The 13,201-nt window shown below is 39.3% G+C and overlaps 2 protein-coding genes across 3 annotated transcripts in view; both read right to left on the bottom strand.

The window, feature by feature from the left end:
- Positions 1 to 6,344, bottom strand: part of LOC104606387 (NAD-capped RNA hydrolase DXO1-like) — a 28,681-nt gene extending 22,337 nt beyond the window's left edge. The window contains exons 1-8 of one of the 2 annotated variants that reach the window (XM_010271547.3): positions 6,164 to 6,344; positions 5,578 to 5,946; positions 3,859 to 4,106; positions 3,299 to 3,364; positions 3,110 to 3,188; positions 2,866 to 2,945; positions 2,748 to 2,771; positions 2,501 to 2,625 (exon numbers count right to left, since the gene is read on the bottom strand). In XM_010271547.3, the coding sequence (XP_010269849.1) occupies positions 2,501 to 2,625; positions 2,748 to 2,771; positions 2,866 to 2,945; positions 3,110 to 3,188; positions 3,299 to 3,364; positions 3,859 to 4,106; positions 5,578 to 5,890 (935 nt within the window). In that variant the 5' untranslated portion in view covers positions 5,891 to 5,946; positions 6,164 to 6,344. Of the gene's footprint in view, positions 1 to 2,500; positions 2,626 to 2,747; positions 2,772 to 2,865; positions 2,946 to 3,109; positions 3,189 to 3,298; positions 3,365 to 3,858; positions 4,107 to 5,577 lie in introns of both variants that reach the window. The other variant, XM_010271546.3, reaches the window with a different exon arrangement.
- A 3,173-nt stretch (positions 6,345 to 9,517) lies between these two features.
- LOC104606386 (mitogen-activated protein kinase kinase kinase 17-like) lies at positions 9,518 to 10,261 on the bottom strand. Its single transcript, XM_088890344.1, has 2 exons — positions 9,979 to 10,261; positions 9,518 to 9,927 (listed from the first exon to the last, which is right to left on the bottom strand). Exons 1-2 carry the CDS (start codon positions 10,259 to 10,261, stop codon positions 9,518 to 9,520), a joined length of 693 nt encoding a protein of 230 aa, XP_088746470.1.
- Positions 10,262 to 13,201: the final 2,940 nt, after the last annotated feature.

Genomic DNA, 13,201 nt, shown 5'->3' with positions numbered 1-13,201 from the left:
TTATGGGATGGAGGTGAAGGAAAGAAAAACCACTTAGCCAGCTGGGATCAAGTGTGTAAATCTAAGGAAGAAGGGGGTCTTGGTCTAGGACATGTGAAAGAAAAGAATGCAGCTCTATTGGGAAAGTGGTTATGGCAACTCCCTTTTGAATCTGGTGCTCTCTAAACTTAGGTTATCAGCAGCAAGTATGGCAAGGACACCAACAGTTGGGATAGCAGCATTCACTTGAACCACATGAGAGCTAGCAATCCCTAGAAAGGTATCTCCTCTATCTATGATGTCTTTATTCCTTTCATTAGATACAAAGTAGGAAATGGGGAGAAATCAAATTCCGGACTGAATTTTGATGGGGAGACAGCATATTAGCCAACTCTTGTCCTTGCATTTATAACCTTTCCCAAACCCAAGAAGCCACTGTTGCAGCCTTTATCCAAGTTTCCCCAACCACCCCTAACTGGAACCTAAGTCTCAAAAGACCCTTAAGGGAGGCAGAGATAGTTGAACTAGTAGATCTGCAGCAAACTTTAAGAGAGGTCTACCTGTCCCCCTCAAAAATAGACCAAAGAATTTGGAAAAGTCACCCAACCGGTAAATTCTCAACCAAATCTTTTTTCAGGTCCCTGACTTCAGATGTCAGCAACCCTAGGTTTCCTTCCAAAAGGATTTGGATCTCCCATATCCCTTCTAAAGTTTCCTTCTTCATATGGGACTTGTTTGAAAAAAATAAACACTTGTGACTTACTTCAGAAGAAAAACAAAGGTAGACTGTGTATTTCCCCCCATATTTGTATATTGTGCTTTAACAATAGTGAGACTGCTGAGCACCTTCTCCTACATTTCCCGGAAACAAGGAAAGTTTGGCACTTCTTAAATCTGGTAGGTTATTGCTGGTTTCTTTCCCAAACACATTGAAGACTTCCTTTGGAAATGGCAAGGAAGAGGCCTTGGAAAGAGGGGAAAAGGAAAAAGTTTATTGGGGGGTGTGGGAGGAGAGAAATAATCGAATATTCAACAACAAAGCTAGATCCATGGACGAGCTGTTATCCCACATACTCCACTTGTGCAACTTATGGATGCTGAATTCGAAGGAATTCAAAGGTGTTTTTTTGAATGATCTCCGAAGAAACATTGTGGAGATTCTTTTTTCCTCTCCTTCCTCTCTAAAAGCGACAAGAACCCTTAACTCAAGTTTGGAAGAGGAAGTGACCTTGAACTTTGATGGAAGTGCCCTTGGGAGCCCTGTCTAGCAGGGATTGTGGGTGTGTTTAAGGGAAAAGATGGAAATCTACTGTGGGCTTATGGTGGTCCAATCGGGATGGAAGACTCTACAAAGGCTGAAGTTTTAGGAGTGCTAACTGGACTCCGGATTGCAAGAGGTCTTGTCTTGTCTTCCCTAATCATCAAAGGTGATTCAAACAATACCATCAGATGGCTTGGGGAGAAGATTGGAAGACCATGGAGGCTAGCTCATTATCTGGATGAGGAATTGGGATATCTTGGACTCTTTGAATGCAATTCTGTTCTGGATTCCCAGAGAGTTAAACTCTGTAGCAGATAGTTTGGCTAAAGCGGGAACTCATAGGGATTTTTTACATAGTGAGAGAGTTATGCCTTTGTAATCTATGTTTGTGTCACTTTTAGTGCCTCTTTTGTACATTCTCTCATGTAACCTTTTCTTTTATTAATGAAATCTGTTATCTTTTAGCTAAAAAGAAAACAATTTCTTGGTAATCTTTCCCCATACATGCCCGTCTGTTAATAGAAAAACCAATTTCTTGGAAGGCAAGAAATACAATCCAATATGGCTCAATGATCTGCTCACAATATATTTTTCCACCCTTTTTGCCACTTTCTATATATGTTTTTCCAACTCTAAGCCCTAATCCATTCATTTTTTACCTTTCAAGAAAACCTTTGCCAAGTATTGTTATTATGGATTGCCTATGTTCTGGTGGCTCTTTAATAAATTTCTTCACTATTGATCCAGAAAAATTTAGGGAGTGTTCTTTTTCTGATTTTCTTGTTCACTTCTGCTTGAAGGGGAGAATTTATCAAAAAAGGTAGTGTTTCCAATGGAGTATTTGCATGATGAATGAGATTGCATGGGCAACATGACAAACAGCCGCATGGCTGTTTTATGGTAATTTAGTTTCATCATTATGATTATTTAGAATATTGGGGCATCCACATCTATTTCCCCATTGTTTTTTATTATTTATTTCTTTTAGCTCTTGTTGCAACCAAACGAATTTCTAAAATGTGGCATGATTTAGATTTCTTTCAACAAACCAGACAGAATGGACATTCTGTGAAGTGCTATTACCACCTCAGGTCAACTAGCAAGCAGAACCACTAAAGGGTCGAAGTCCCAGTTCATCCATTCTGACCACCTAATCTGTTCATCTTCTAAAATGCTAATCCTATCACCTTAGGAATGCTCTAATTTATCATTAATTTACAAGTAACAGATTTTTCAAATAAGAAGTAAATGTATTGGTACCTCCGACGATCTATCTCATTTTGTGGCCTTTCAGGAAGCTTATGCACATCAAGATAGACAATTCCATTTCTCTTATGCACCCCCATCTCCCAAGGCTCATTCCTGATATAGGCAGCAGCTAATATCTACAGATGCAACAAAAGCAGCAAATTGTTCACTAATTGTAAGAGAAGATAAAAGTTCTCTGCTTTCAGTAACACAGAGAAGAAAGACAGAAGTTCATATAATGCAAGAAAGTTGACAATACCTTATTAAGATTGTTTCTGAAAGTCTGAAGAACAAGCAAAGAAATAAATCCATAAGTTTGCAAACATAAAATTAGTTATTTTCTTTATAAATGCAGCAAGAACTAGAACATTACTTACCACAAAATGTATATTTTGAAGTGGGATATTTTTGTCTCTTATGCAACTGAGAAGATCACCAAAGCCCTGAGAGCCCAATTCTGATTTAGAGAGAACAACACAGAGTCACCTGCATAAATCAGCCCTCATACAAGAAGCCCAGGAGGAGTAAAGTCACAAACTACAGGTATCTTTCTAGATAACTTTCCTCCAAGAGTTCTTTGGTTAAAAAAATAAATAAATATACTTTGGACATAAGATCTACCTTTTTTCTCAATAAAAGACTGAAATCCTTCATTCAAATCAGCTCCGACATCTTCAGTGATTAAACGCTTAAAAAGCCTCTGATAATGAGGAAGCAAGAAGTATGATAAATATGGGTTAATGAGTGCGCTATTGAACTACCAAACGTTGTGAAAAAAGAACAGCAAGATTGGGTTATTGGAATGATTACCAAACTGCGGTCATCAAAGTAAACATCTCCACCTTCTATGCGACTATAGCAAGCAACTTCACAAGGCTATTAGAAAATTAAAAAAAAAACAGTTAATTTTGTCAGATATATACCAACTGGTAGTCCACTAGGATGGTCTATCAAATGACTTGTGTATACAACAGTGCGCATGCAAGAATACAAGACACATATACAGACATATTATGACAAGGATAAAGCACACATGACTATCAAAAAATAAATAGATAAAACACACACAATTAAAGCCCCCAAGTTCTATCATAAAGGACCTTCCTCTTTCTCCCTCCCTCCCCCCCACTCTGCCCATCCAAAATAATGATAAAGGGCAGATGGTTCGGATAATCAAATCAAATTAATATGTGTGCAAGAGATGTGCATCCCATTGAAAGGTGGTTATGTCACTGACTCGTGCAATATTTATTGGTTAGCAACCAATAAATGGAACTATATGATACATAATAGACACCATGGATATCCTTAATACATTGAAAAGAAAGGAAGGGTTTTTTTATCAGTAAAAGAAAAGAGACATCAATTACCTCCTGAATTTGAATGCATTTCCTAGATAAAGTTTCTTCACTCTTAGAAAGCTTCAACTCAGAAACAAATCGTTCATCTTGCCGCCCATTGTTAAATCTAGACCCGAAACCATAGTTCTGTCTCTGGTGATAAGGTCCAGGACGAGGCAGGATGCCAAATCCTCCTCTGTCATTTTGGTGTCCATGCCAGCGCCCACGCCCAAATGTCCCTCTTGCCTGGTTGTTAGGATTCCGGATAGGAGGTAATACTGCCATATAGATTTTAATGCGACAAAGAAAAGGTAAGAATTCAACTCAGAGAGAGCAAAGGAAAGGGGATTAGGCACCTCAAGTATTGTACAACATCATCAGAAAATTAATGATGAAGAACATGCCATGAAATGAGAGGTACCAAAATATTTGTGTATGAGTACATATATGAATAATGCAAATAACCCCCTAAAACAACCAATGTGAAGTCCACTTGACAATCGATAAAATGTCCCAGAACAATCGCTAACCAAAGAATCTGCTTGCTGAGCAAATTAGAAATCATAAAACTTTCTACCGTTACACAATAAGAGCTTCATCCATTTGTTTCAATTGTTTACCCTTACATCCTCCAGGGTGGAACTCTCTTTCCCACCCATTCACTTGTCACAACTCACAACATGTTGTGAAGCTCTAAATATCATCAAGATCCCCAACTATCACTAAAAATAATGATGGTGAATGGTGATGACAACAATGACAAAGATGATAGAAGAAAAGTACATATTCTTTTTTTTATTGAAAAAAAAAAAACGAATAGTATTGTAATGCTGTATGTTAAAAGAAGTACAGGCTCTTTGCTAATCCTCACAAGCTTCTCACACTAGATTCCCTGTAGATCATTTTGGTTGCAGACCCAAGCACCACCAAGTGCAGATAAATACATGTACTATAATATCAATCCAGAAAAAAAAAGCATGGATAATAACAACACAACAGTAAAGGCCAGGATTAATGCAGGATTCTTGTGGCCATGATATAAAGAAATTTGCAAATAAAAGACGCATTTTCACCCCCAATGCGGCCATATGCTCCTAATTAGATGCCAAAACAAGCACCCTGCTCCTCAGCTCAACTGTTCGTATGTACTAATTGGCATAGAAGAGTAATCAAACATCACCCATGCTTTAAATTATAAAGAGGAAAAAGAAGCAACGCAATCCATTAGTAGAAATTGAAAGAAAATAGAAATAACTTGAGTAAACCAATTAGGTCTATTTCAAATATTCACGTTATGAAACTAAATTCAAGTACTTCACTCGACAAGGCATCTAAAAGAATAGCCAAATAGAAACCAGATTCAACCTTTTTTTTTTTGTTTTTGATAAGTAGAAGATTCAACTAATTATTAACCATCTTGAATATCGGAAGATGGCTATAGTTGTCTTGTGGCAAAGGGGTTATCTTAAAGTTAAAAACACGATTTTTCACTTCAATACGACCTTATGGAGTTGGCTAGAATATCAAATTAAGCTTCAACCATCAAAAATTAAGTAGCACAGAGAAGAAACGATAATCCATCCCAAATAAACGAACAGTAGCAACCAAAAACATAGGGATAAACAAAGAGAATCCCAAACCCAGAAAGAGAAAAAAAAAAAAAAACTGAGCGCGCTTCAAAGTTCACTATAAATCAATCCGAGCAATCAAACAATTGAAATTAGAGAAACCCATCAAGCAAAAGCTTACCGGGCACCGGGTAACGACTTGATGCTAGAGTTCTGCAGTAGTCTTCATTGTCGGAACCGAAGAGATCCTTTTCATCGGACCCACTTGCCTTCTCCGTGTCAGCGTCGTCTTCTTCCTCTTCCCCATCGCTGCTGCTAGCGCTACCGCTGCCGCTACCGCTACTAGTCTCCCCGCCACTGCCATTAGAGGAGGAAGAGGCAGACGAGGACGAAGAAGAAGAAGAATCGTGGCTCTCTTCTTCGTCCTTCTCCTTCTCGTCGTCCTGTTCGAACTCTTCACCAAATAAATCCGCGTCTTGTTCCGAAAAATCCATTTTCCACTCAGTGTACGATATCTACGAAGGAGAGAGGCCGAATCGATACGGTCGATCTGTGTAACAGAACGCGAGCATTTATATCGTGAGAAAAACGTGACGCGAAGTCGACCCGTTCTACGACGAGTTCAATAGGTGAGTCGAATTCGAAGATGAGCTTTTGACTCCACCGATTAGACAAGGAGGGAAACCGTGAGAAAGATGTCGAATTATCGAATTTCAGAAAAGTTGGAAAACCCTATACGGCTATACAAGGAGGAATAAGTGACTCACATCTTGAATTCTGGACGAAAGAATTGAGTAGAGATGGCTGGTCGCCCGATCTGACTTCCGACCTAATGCTCTCTGTTTGATCACTGGTCATAAATTCTTGCAACGTGGCAAAAATAGGATATGTCACGTAAGGAAGCTCCCAATCTGCTCCGTCTGGGAATCCTTCTCTTCTGTCAGGAGCAGATTTATCAGTTGGGGTCGTCCAGGCAGTGTTTAGTGCTAAAGCAACTATGCGATTTCAAATCAGCCCCCACAACGTCCGCACATCCCCGCCGTGTATTGGCAAAATCTAGGGATATATCATTTTTTATATTATTATTAGGAGACATTCTCAATAAACGGCAGGATGTGCTGTAGGATATTGTGGGGCACAGTCTTTGTGGAGACTGATTTGATCTCGATCTATTCCGATGCTATTCTACGAAACTTGCCACGTCAACTGTTTGGATGACAAGGCACAGTCTTGTAGGAGACCGAATCTGTTCCTCACACTTGGCGTCTCATACGCACATCCTACCATGCATTAGGAACATTTCTCGTACTTATTAGTGAATATTTATGGGAGATGTTCCCAATGTAGGGTGGACATGCCTGTGAGGCGCCCATTTGTGAGGAACAGATCCCGTGACGTAATCAAACATGTCATCCAATTGGACCCAAATTCCAAACTACTAAATGAACTCTCATCATTTGTTCTGAAACCCATAACACTCTCGAACCAAACAGCTCTTGGGACCAATGTTTTCAAAACCGAAAAAGACCGGATGGTTGGATCATAAAAACCAAGAATCAATTCTATTTAACCCCCAAAACCACTTTTTAACCAAAAATCATTGATTTGGTCAGTGAACCACTGACTCAGGTGATTGGACCATCGAACTGTTCAACCCGGGAATGGTTTTGGCTATTTTTTGAGTTTTTTTAATTTTTTCTGTCAAAGTGGATTGTTTATTCGGATTGAACGGTCAGACCGTTCGATCCAAAAACCAAACTCCAGAACGGCTCCCTATCCTGTCCGGTTTAAAAAACCATGCTATATCTTTCTTGACCTTTTGACTAATTGATTTCTTGTAGGAAGCAATTTACGTAGGCATCGCCGAAGAAATATGTGAATCCTTGTGCGGGATGTTCTTTATTCTCATAATTGATTCTAGGTTGTTGTTCCAAAAGCATTGCTAGTCGAGGAAGGTTGGGCTTCAAGCGACCTCAACTCTTTATAACCCTCTGTTGTAGTTAAGATTCTATTACTAGAGCCAATCTAAATCAGCTTATCTTTGACATTATTATGAGTAAATGGGATCTGAATCTGAAGAATGGAATTGCACTCCATCTCTTCAAAACAATCTTTTAGGTCATTTTCCTTTCATCTGTCATTTATATCTATGAACTCTCCCACTCTTTTGCAAGCTCCTACAGTCTTATTACCAGTACTCTCTCCTTTGGAGTCCTAAGGATCAAGGGTCTATTAAGCATCCACCTGTCATTAGTTACTAAGGCTTAGTTTGGAAGAAGTATAAATGCAAATTTATAGAGTGCAAAAACCTTGCGGCTGTTTGGCATTTGTCATTTCCTGGAGTAACGGTGCTACATCAGTGCCAAATTAAAAAAAAAAAACAGAGATCCAGGAAACGGGCATTTGTTTGGAATCGTTTTTTTATAAAAAAATGGTGCTCTAAGCCATACCTTGAAAATCGGGAAGCCATGGCTTGGAGCAATGCCAAATTTGACATTTCCTGGAGTTGAAGCTCGTTGCTGCCAACAGGGCAGTGATGTGGCACTAGATAATGGGTATCAGTGCTGAAAACGTTTCCCATTGGTACCAAAAAGTTGTTGTTGCTCCAAAAAACGTTCCTATTTGGCAACAACGTTTCCAAACAAAAATAAAGGCATCGTTTTCTCAACTACAGCATCGATGCCAAACATATATCTTGTATTTTATATTATTTTGTATGTATTTGCACTGTATATATTTGTATTTGTATTCCTTCCAAACTGAACCTAATTGTCTATAGTGATCAGTTTGGAAGGAATATGTACAGTACAAATATATACAAAATACAAGGTTTTATACTCTACAAATATGTATTTGTACTCCTTCCAAACTGAGCCTAAGGATTTAATTTTGATATCCTCTCTATAAGAAAGCATGCTCCTCCTAATGCATTAATTTGAGTGCAAATCTGATTGGGGTAAAGGTGTGTTTTCAAAAGAACAGTTCATCCTGCATGTGAGAGAAAGTGCCCCTTCCAGCTTTGTAAAATCTTTCCTTCTTTCCCTCCCTTTAAGCCAAGTAATAAACAACCCAAGTACTACTCATTTTTTGCCATTCTCCTTACACCCAAACCCAAGTCCTTAATGAGAATTCTTTGTATCTTTCTATCAGTATTTTTACTAAAGAACATTGAGGGCTTACACCTCCTGACCCGACCAACCGCCAAATTAATTCAAAATATTTTTCACCTATTTAGTTTCTTGAGGGAGCATTTACCAAAAATGAGTATATCATCTACAAACACCAGGTCATTTATTTTACAATTTCCACCACCAAAGGAGATTCCTTGCAAGGTTTTACTCTCTAAAGCTGCTAGGAGTTGTCTCGAGAGAACATCCATACCTAGAATGAACAAGTAGGGCAAAAATGGGCAGCCCTATCTAAGACCTCTCAAGGGAGAAAAAATTATGTAATTTCATTCCATTTTATCACATGTTTTCACAAATTTAGGGTCTGTTTGGTTTACAGTCAGAATTGGAATTTGAATGATCTATTCCTATAGTGTTTGATTCAGACAATAATGAGAATGAAAAATCACCAGGAATGAGATTTCATTCCCAAGGAAGGAACAGGGATTGACCATTTCCTCAAATGGGAAAATACTATTATTCCAAAAGGAATGAGAATGAGATTTTGATTGCACCCAATCAAACAATCGGAATAGCCCATTCCGATTCCGATTCTAAACCCCTATTCTTACGAACCAAACAGGGCCTTAATTTCAAAATGAAATTGACATACCTACCCCTTTTTCTTTCTCATTAAGTGAACTATCTTTGCCACAATCCCTGATTTGTCTCCCCAGTACAAATGCGTTCTGAAGGGGTGTGATTAAAGAAGGGAGGAGAGCATTGAGCCTAGGAACCAAAATTTTTGCAATAATCTTGCTGCACCCAATCGGTTTGAAATCACAAGTTCACTCCACTTGATCTTTCTTGGGGACCAAGACCAAGTTCGTTGAGTTTACTTGCCCCAAATCGTTTGGGTTTTGCCATAGAGATTGAATGAACTCCGTTAACTCATGCCCCACTAAATCTACTTTTTTTTTTTGATTAAGAAGAGTATGCACCTAGTCTGGCAGTTCATTGGAGAAACCGATCCGACAATTGAGCTGGAAAATCTGGCAGTTCATTGGAGAAACCGATCCGACACATCGTTGTAGTGGCACCACCGCAATCTTGCCATGCTGGCTTGCCAGTGATCATCTCAATTACCGTGCAACCCAACGACCAGACATCAGCTTCTGGCCCTTGCCGCTCCCGTCCGATATTACCTCTGGCGCCATCTAGAGTGGCGTTCCACGAGGCAATATCATCCCCTCCTCGTATTTTCTCCTCCGCCGAAGATTCGCTTGGCGGACCCAAAATCGACAAGGGCGTCGAACTCACCAGAACATTCCTACCCTTCACGTCGCAGTGGACGATGCCCCTGGCGTATACGTACCACAAAGCAGAGACGATGCACCAAGTGTAGGACTGTACAATGCGCTCGCCTACATCAGTACCCTTCCCGCCAAATTAAGTGGACAAATCAAGAATGGTACCTCCGGGCAAATACTCCATGTGTAAATTCCGGTACCATGTGGTCGCAGTCTCCTGCGTCGGGTCGTCACCGAGGTACTCCACCACGTAAGGCGAGGACAGTGATTTCAGAACCCGAATCTCGTTCTCTAATGATTCGAGGTGAGAAGGGACAAACGAATTGGGATCGACGGTCTTTACCGCGAAAATGCGACCGTCAGACTCATCGGTGGTGAGGCTAACGATTCCAAATGAACCTTTCCCTATGTAATTCCCACGAGTCCATCGAAGCTGCTTCTTTTCCATCTCAGAAATAAGAACCACCACCTTCAGAGAGAAGTCGTAACTTGGAACGCCTTAGCACTTAAGAAATACAAGGAGAGCTTCAGGTATTTGAATGGAGACCGCAAAAGTAAATTTATTTTTAAAAGTATTACTTTAGTGATATTAAGACTCTAAAGTTGCCTTAACTGTTATAACCCGAAGAAAGATCCCACACACCCCTACGAGAGGAATGACTTCAGTCCACAATGAGAAGTTGGGTTTTTTAAACCTAGAGAAGATGAGGTTGCTTGTTAAGTATAAATAAAGTGGAAATCATAATGATGTGGCCTCCTTTAGAGGGAAAAGGAGAGAGGAGGATGGTGATGTAGACTTTGCATCAGTTTTTAGTTTTTAGCTTATAAATTCCAAGACTATTATTTATGTTTTTCTTCTTAATGAAAGGTTTCTAGAGTGTTCTATGCCACGTTAACTAAGTAGGTGTTTGCAAGCATAGGCACTTTTTGGGACCAATTTTCAAGAAAAAAATGCCCATGCTTCCAAGACCCATTTTTCACAAAAAAAATAAAAACACTTCTGCCACGTAAGCAGTGAGTAATACTATGCTATTTGGTAAGGTGATTTTCATCACCGTTTTTCATGTATATGCTGACAGGTAAGCACCACATAGGATACACATCAGTCAACTGTTGGTAACAATGGTTCACTAATGCATGAAACACCAAATTTGGCATTTCATACATCGGTGGGGTCCCAATTTACGAGGCATGCCCGATTTTTCAATAAATGTCTGAACCAAACATTCATAGATATGGGCATTTGTTGAAACGCCTATGTAGATCCGACGTGACACCGTTTTTTTGAAAAATGGCCATGGTTCCAAACATCCCCTAAGGTGGTAGCTATCAAACTACTATTATAAATTGTTCTAATTAATTTATTGCTTGGTGATCCGGGTTGGTCATTGGATCAAGTTGATTCAACTTTAATATCTATGCTCTTCTTACAACCACTCCCCTATACAACATGGAACATCTTTTAACACTAGTCCATACATTACACGAATCTCTTTTAGACGGTGTTCAGTTATGTTGTTATTTATTTGATAAGATATATATGTTATTTGATAAGATATTTATTACATAAACATTTGTCTCAGTTTGTGTGAGAGCTAACCGTTGGGGGAAGCACTATTTTTAATGTTTTCTCCAACACCCAATCAATTATTTAATGTTTAGTTTATGTGGTGCTAAATGGCATTTAATGGCACTTAACTGTCAAACAACATAAATATTTATTCTCGTTTTTCAAGACAAATTCCATACAAAACATTTTTTCAATAAATGGCCATAGTACCAATCAACCTCTAATCTTATTCTACATACTATATACTTAGAGGTGCAATTGTTCACATAAACTAATCTTTTTTTTTTTCACATAACTATTCTCTCTCTTCTTCATTTTATTTCCCAACCACTCTGAATTGTTTGATTTTTGGTTTTTGAATTAAAAAGGGAAATTCCACTTTAGTACCCTAAACTTTGAGGGTAATGTCAATTTAGTACCCCAAACTTTCAAACATGTCACAGTAGTATCCAAACTTTCAAAAATTGTCTAATTGGTCCAAAAACATTAGGGATGTTAAGTATCATGTAAAAAGACAAAAATGCCCTTCACCTATCATCTAATTTTCTTATGATTAGTATCAATTCAGTTAGTTCCTGGGGAAAGAAAATGACTCAAACCCAGTATTTCCCAAGTCCTAACCATGACTTGAGAATTGATGCATCTATAATGCATGCTGTCAACGATTCCACAAAAACTTTCTTTGTTTCAATGAAAATGAGATGGGTGACGATCTGAACTATCCGACCTCTAAAGGTGGTACCGCTGGGAATTTCATTCAGCAATGGGAACGGTACTCTGTTTTCTCGTTCATTACAGGAGGAAGCATGGCGAAGAGATACAAGAAAACAGGGGAATCGTGCATATAAGATAGAGGGTTAGAAAGGTGATGAAGGAAAAATAGATGGTGAGAAATGGGGAGGATCTTCAGAAACGGTGAGAAATCATTGCAAACATAGGAGAAAAAACGTTGATTCGCATTGCTGCTAAAGAGCCCTATGCACGTCTAAAAAAATTATAAACAATGGTGGTGATGAATTGTGACTTCGGGAATGAATGGAGGAGAAGATGTACTATCATCAGATCGTGAAACATGGTAGCAGCAGCATGGTTCGGTTGTGAACACAGGTATTCGGGCTAGGGTGGCGATGCTCTTCGTTAACAGTCTTAGGCCATAGCGAACAGGAGAGTCGGGGATAATTTAGAGAGAGAGAGAAAGAGAGAGAGGTGGGCTAAGAGAAAGACCGTCGGACTGGTTCAATTCCAGTAGCGTGTTAGGAGTGAAAATAGTGATAGGAAGGTTGGATTCTGATGGTGAGGCAGAGAGATGGCAAGAGATGATGAGGACATTGCGATGAGAAACAATATGAAAAATGAAGAAAACATTCCAGGCACCACCGCTGTAAATGTCCTCTGTTCTACAGAGGACGACAATGAATAGTGCCTCTCTTCAGGGAAAATGGAAAGATGGAGGGAAGTAGGAAAATGGAAAAACGAAAAGAAAGGCAAAAAAACGGGTAGAATCAATGTGCAAGATTGTGTGAATGGAGGTGGTGGCCATTGCTGGTTCTTGTTCTCATCTGAAGGAAGACGATGAATTGTAAAAACTTTGGAGGAGAGAGAAATGAGAGGTACGAGAGAGAGGGGGAGTGGCAAATATAATGAAAGAATGAGAGAAAAGATGGGGAAAGGAGTTCGGGACCAGAACTTGCAGCTGCCGCTGGTTATTAAACTTTCAAGAGCTCGAAGAAGGTGAACAGTGGATTTCGTGATGGTGGAGAAATAGAGACAACGAGAGATGAGAGATGGCAGTGACCAACTTGACACTTTTTGAAATTT

This window comes from Nelumbo nucifera, chromosome 6 (assembly GCF_055504915.1).
Source record: "Nelumbo nucifera cultivar China Antique chromosome 6, China Antique-T2T, whole genome shotgun sequence".
In the NCBI taxonomy this organism is placed as follows: Eukaryota; Viridiplantae; Streptophyta; class Magnoliopsida; order Proteales; family Nelumbonaceae; genus Nelumbo; species Nelumbo nucifera.
This window is presented reverse-complemented; position numbering and strand designations above follow the sequence as displayed.

Coding starts and splice junctions, on each gene's coding strand:
- LOC104606386 (XM_088890344.1), bottom strand. CDS start 10,261: ATGGAAAAGAAGCAGCTTCGATGGACTCGTGGGAATTACATAGGGAAA. Junction 9,928..9,978: donor CATGGAGTATTTGCCCGGAG/GTACCATTCTTG, acceptor GTACTGATGTAG/GCGAGCGCATTGTACAGTCC.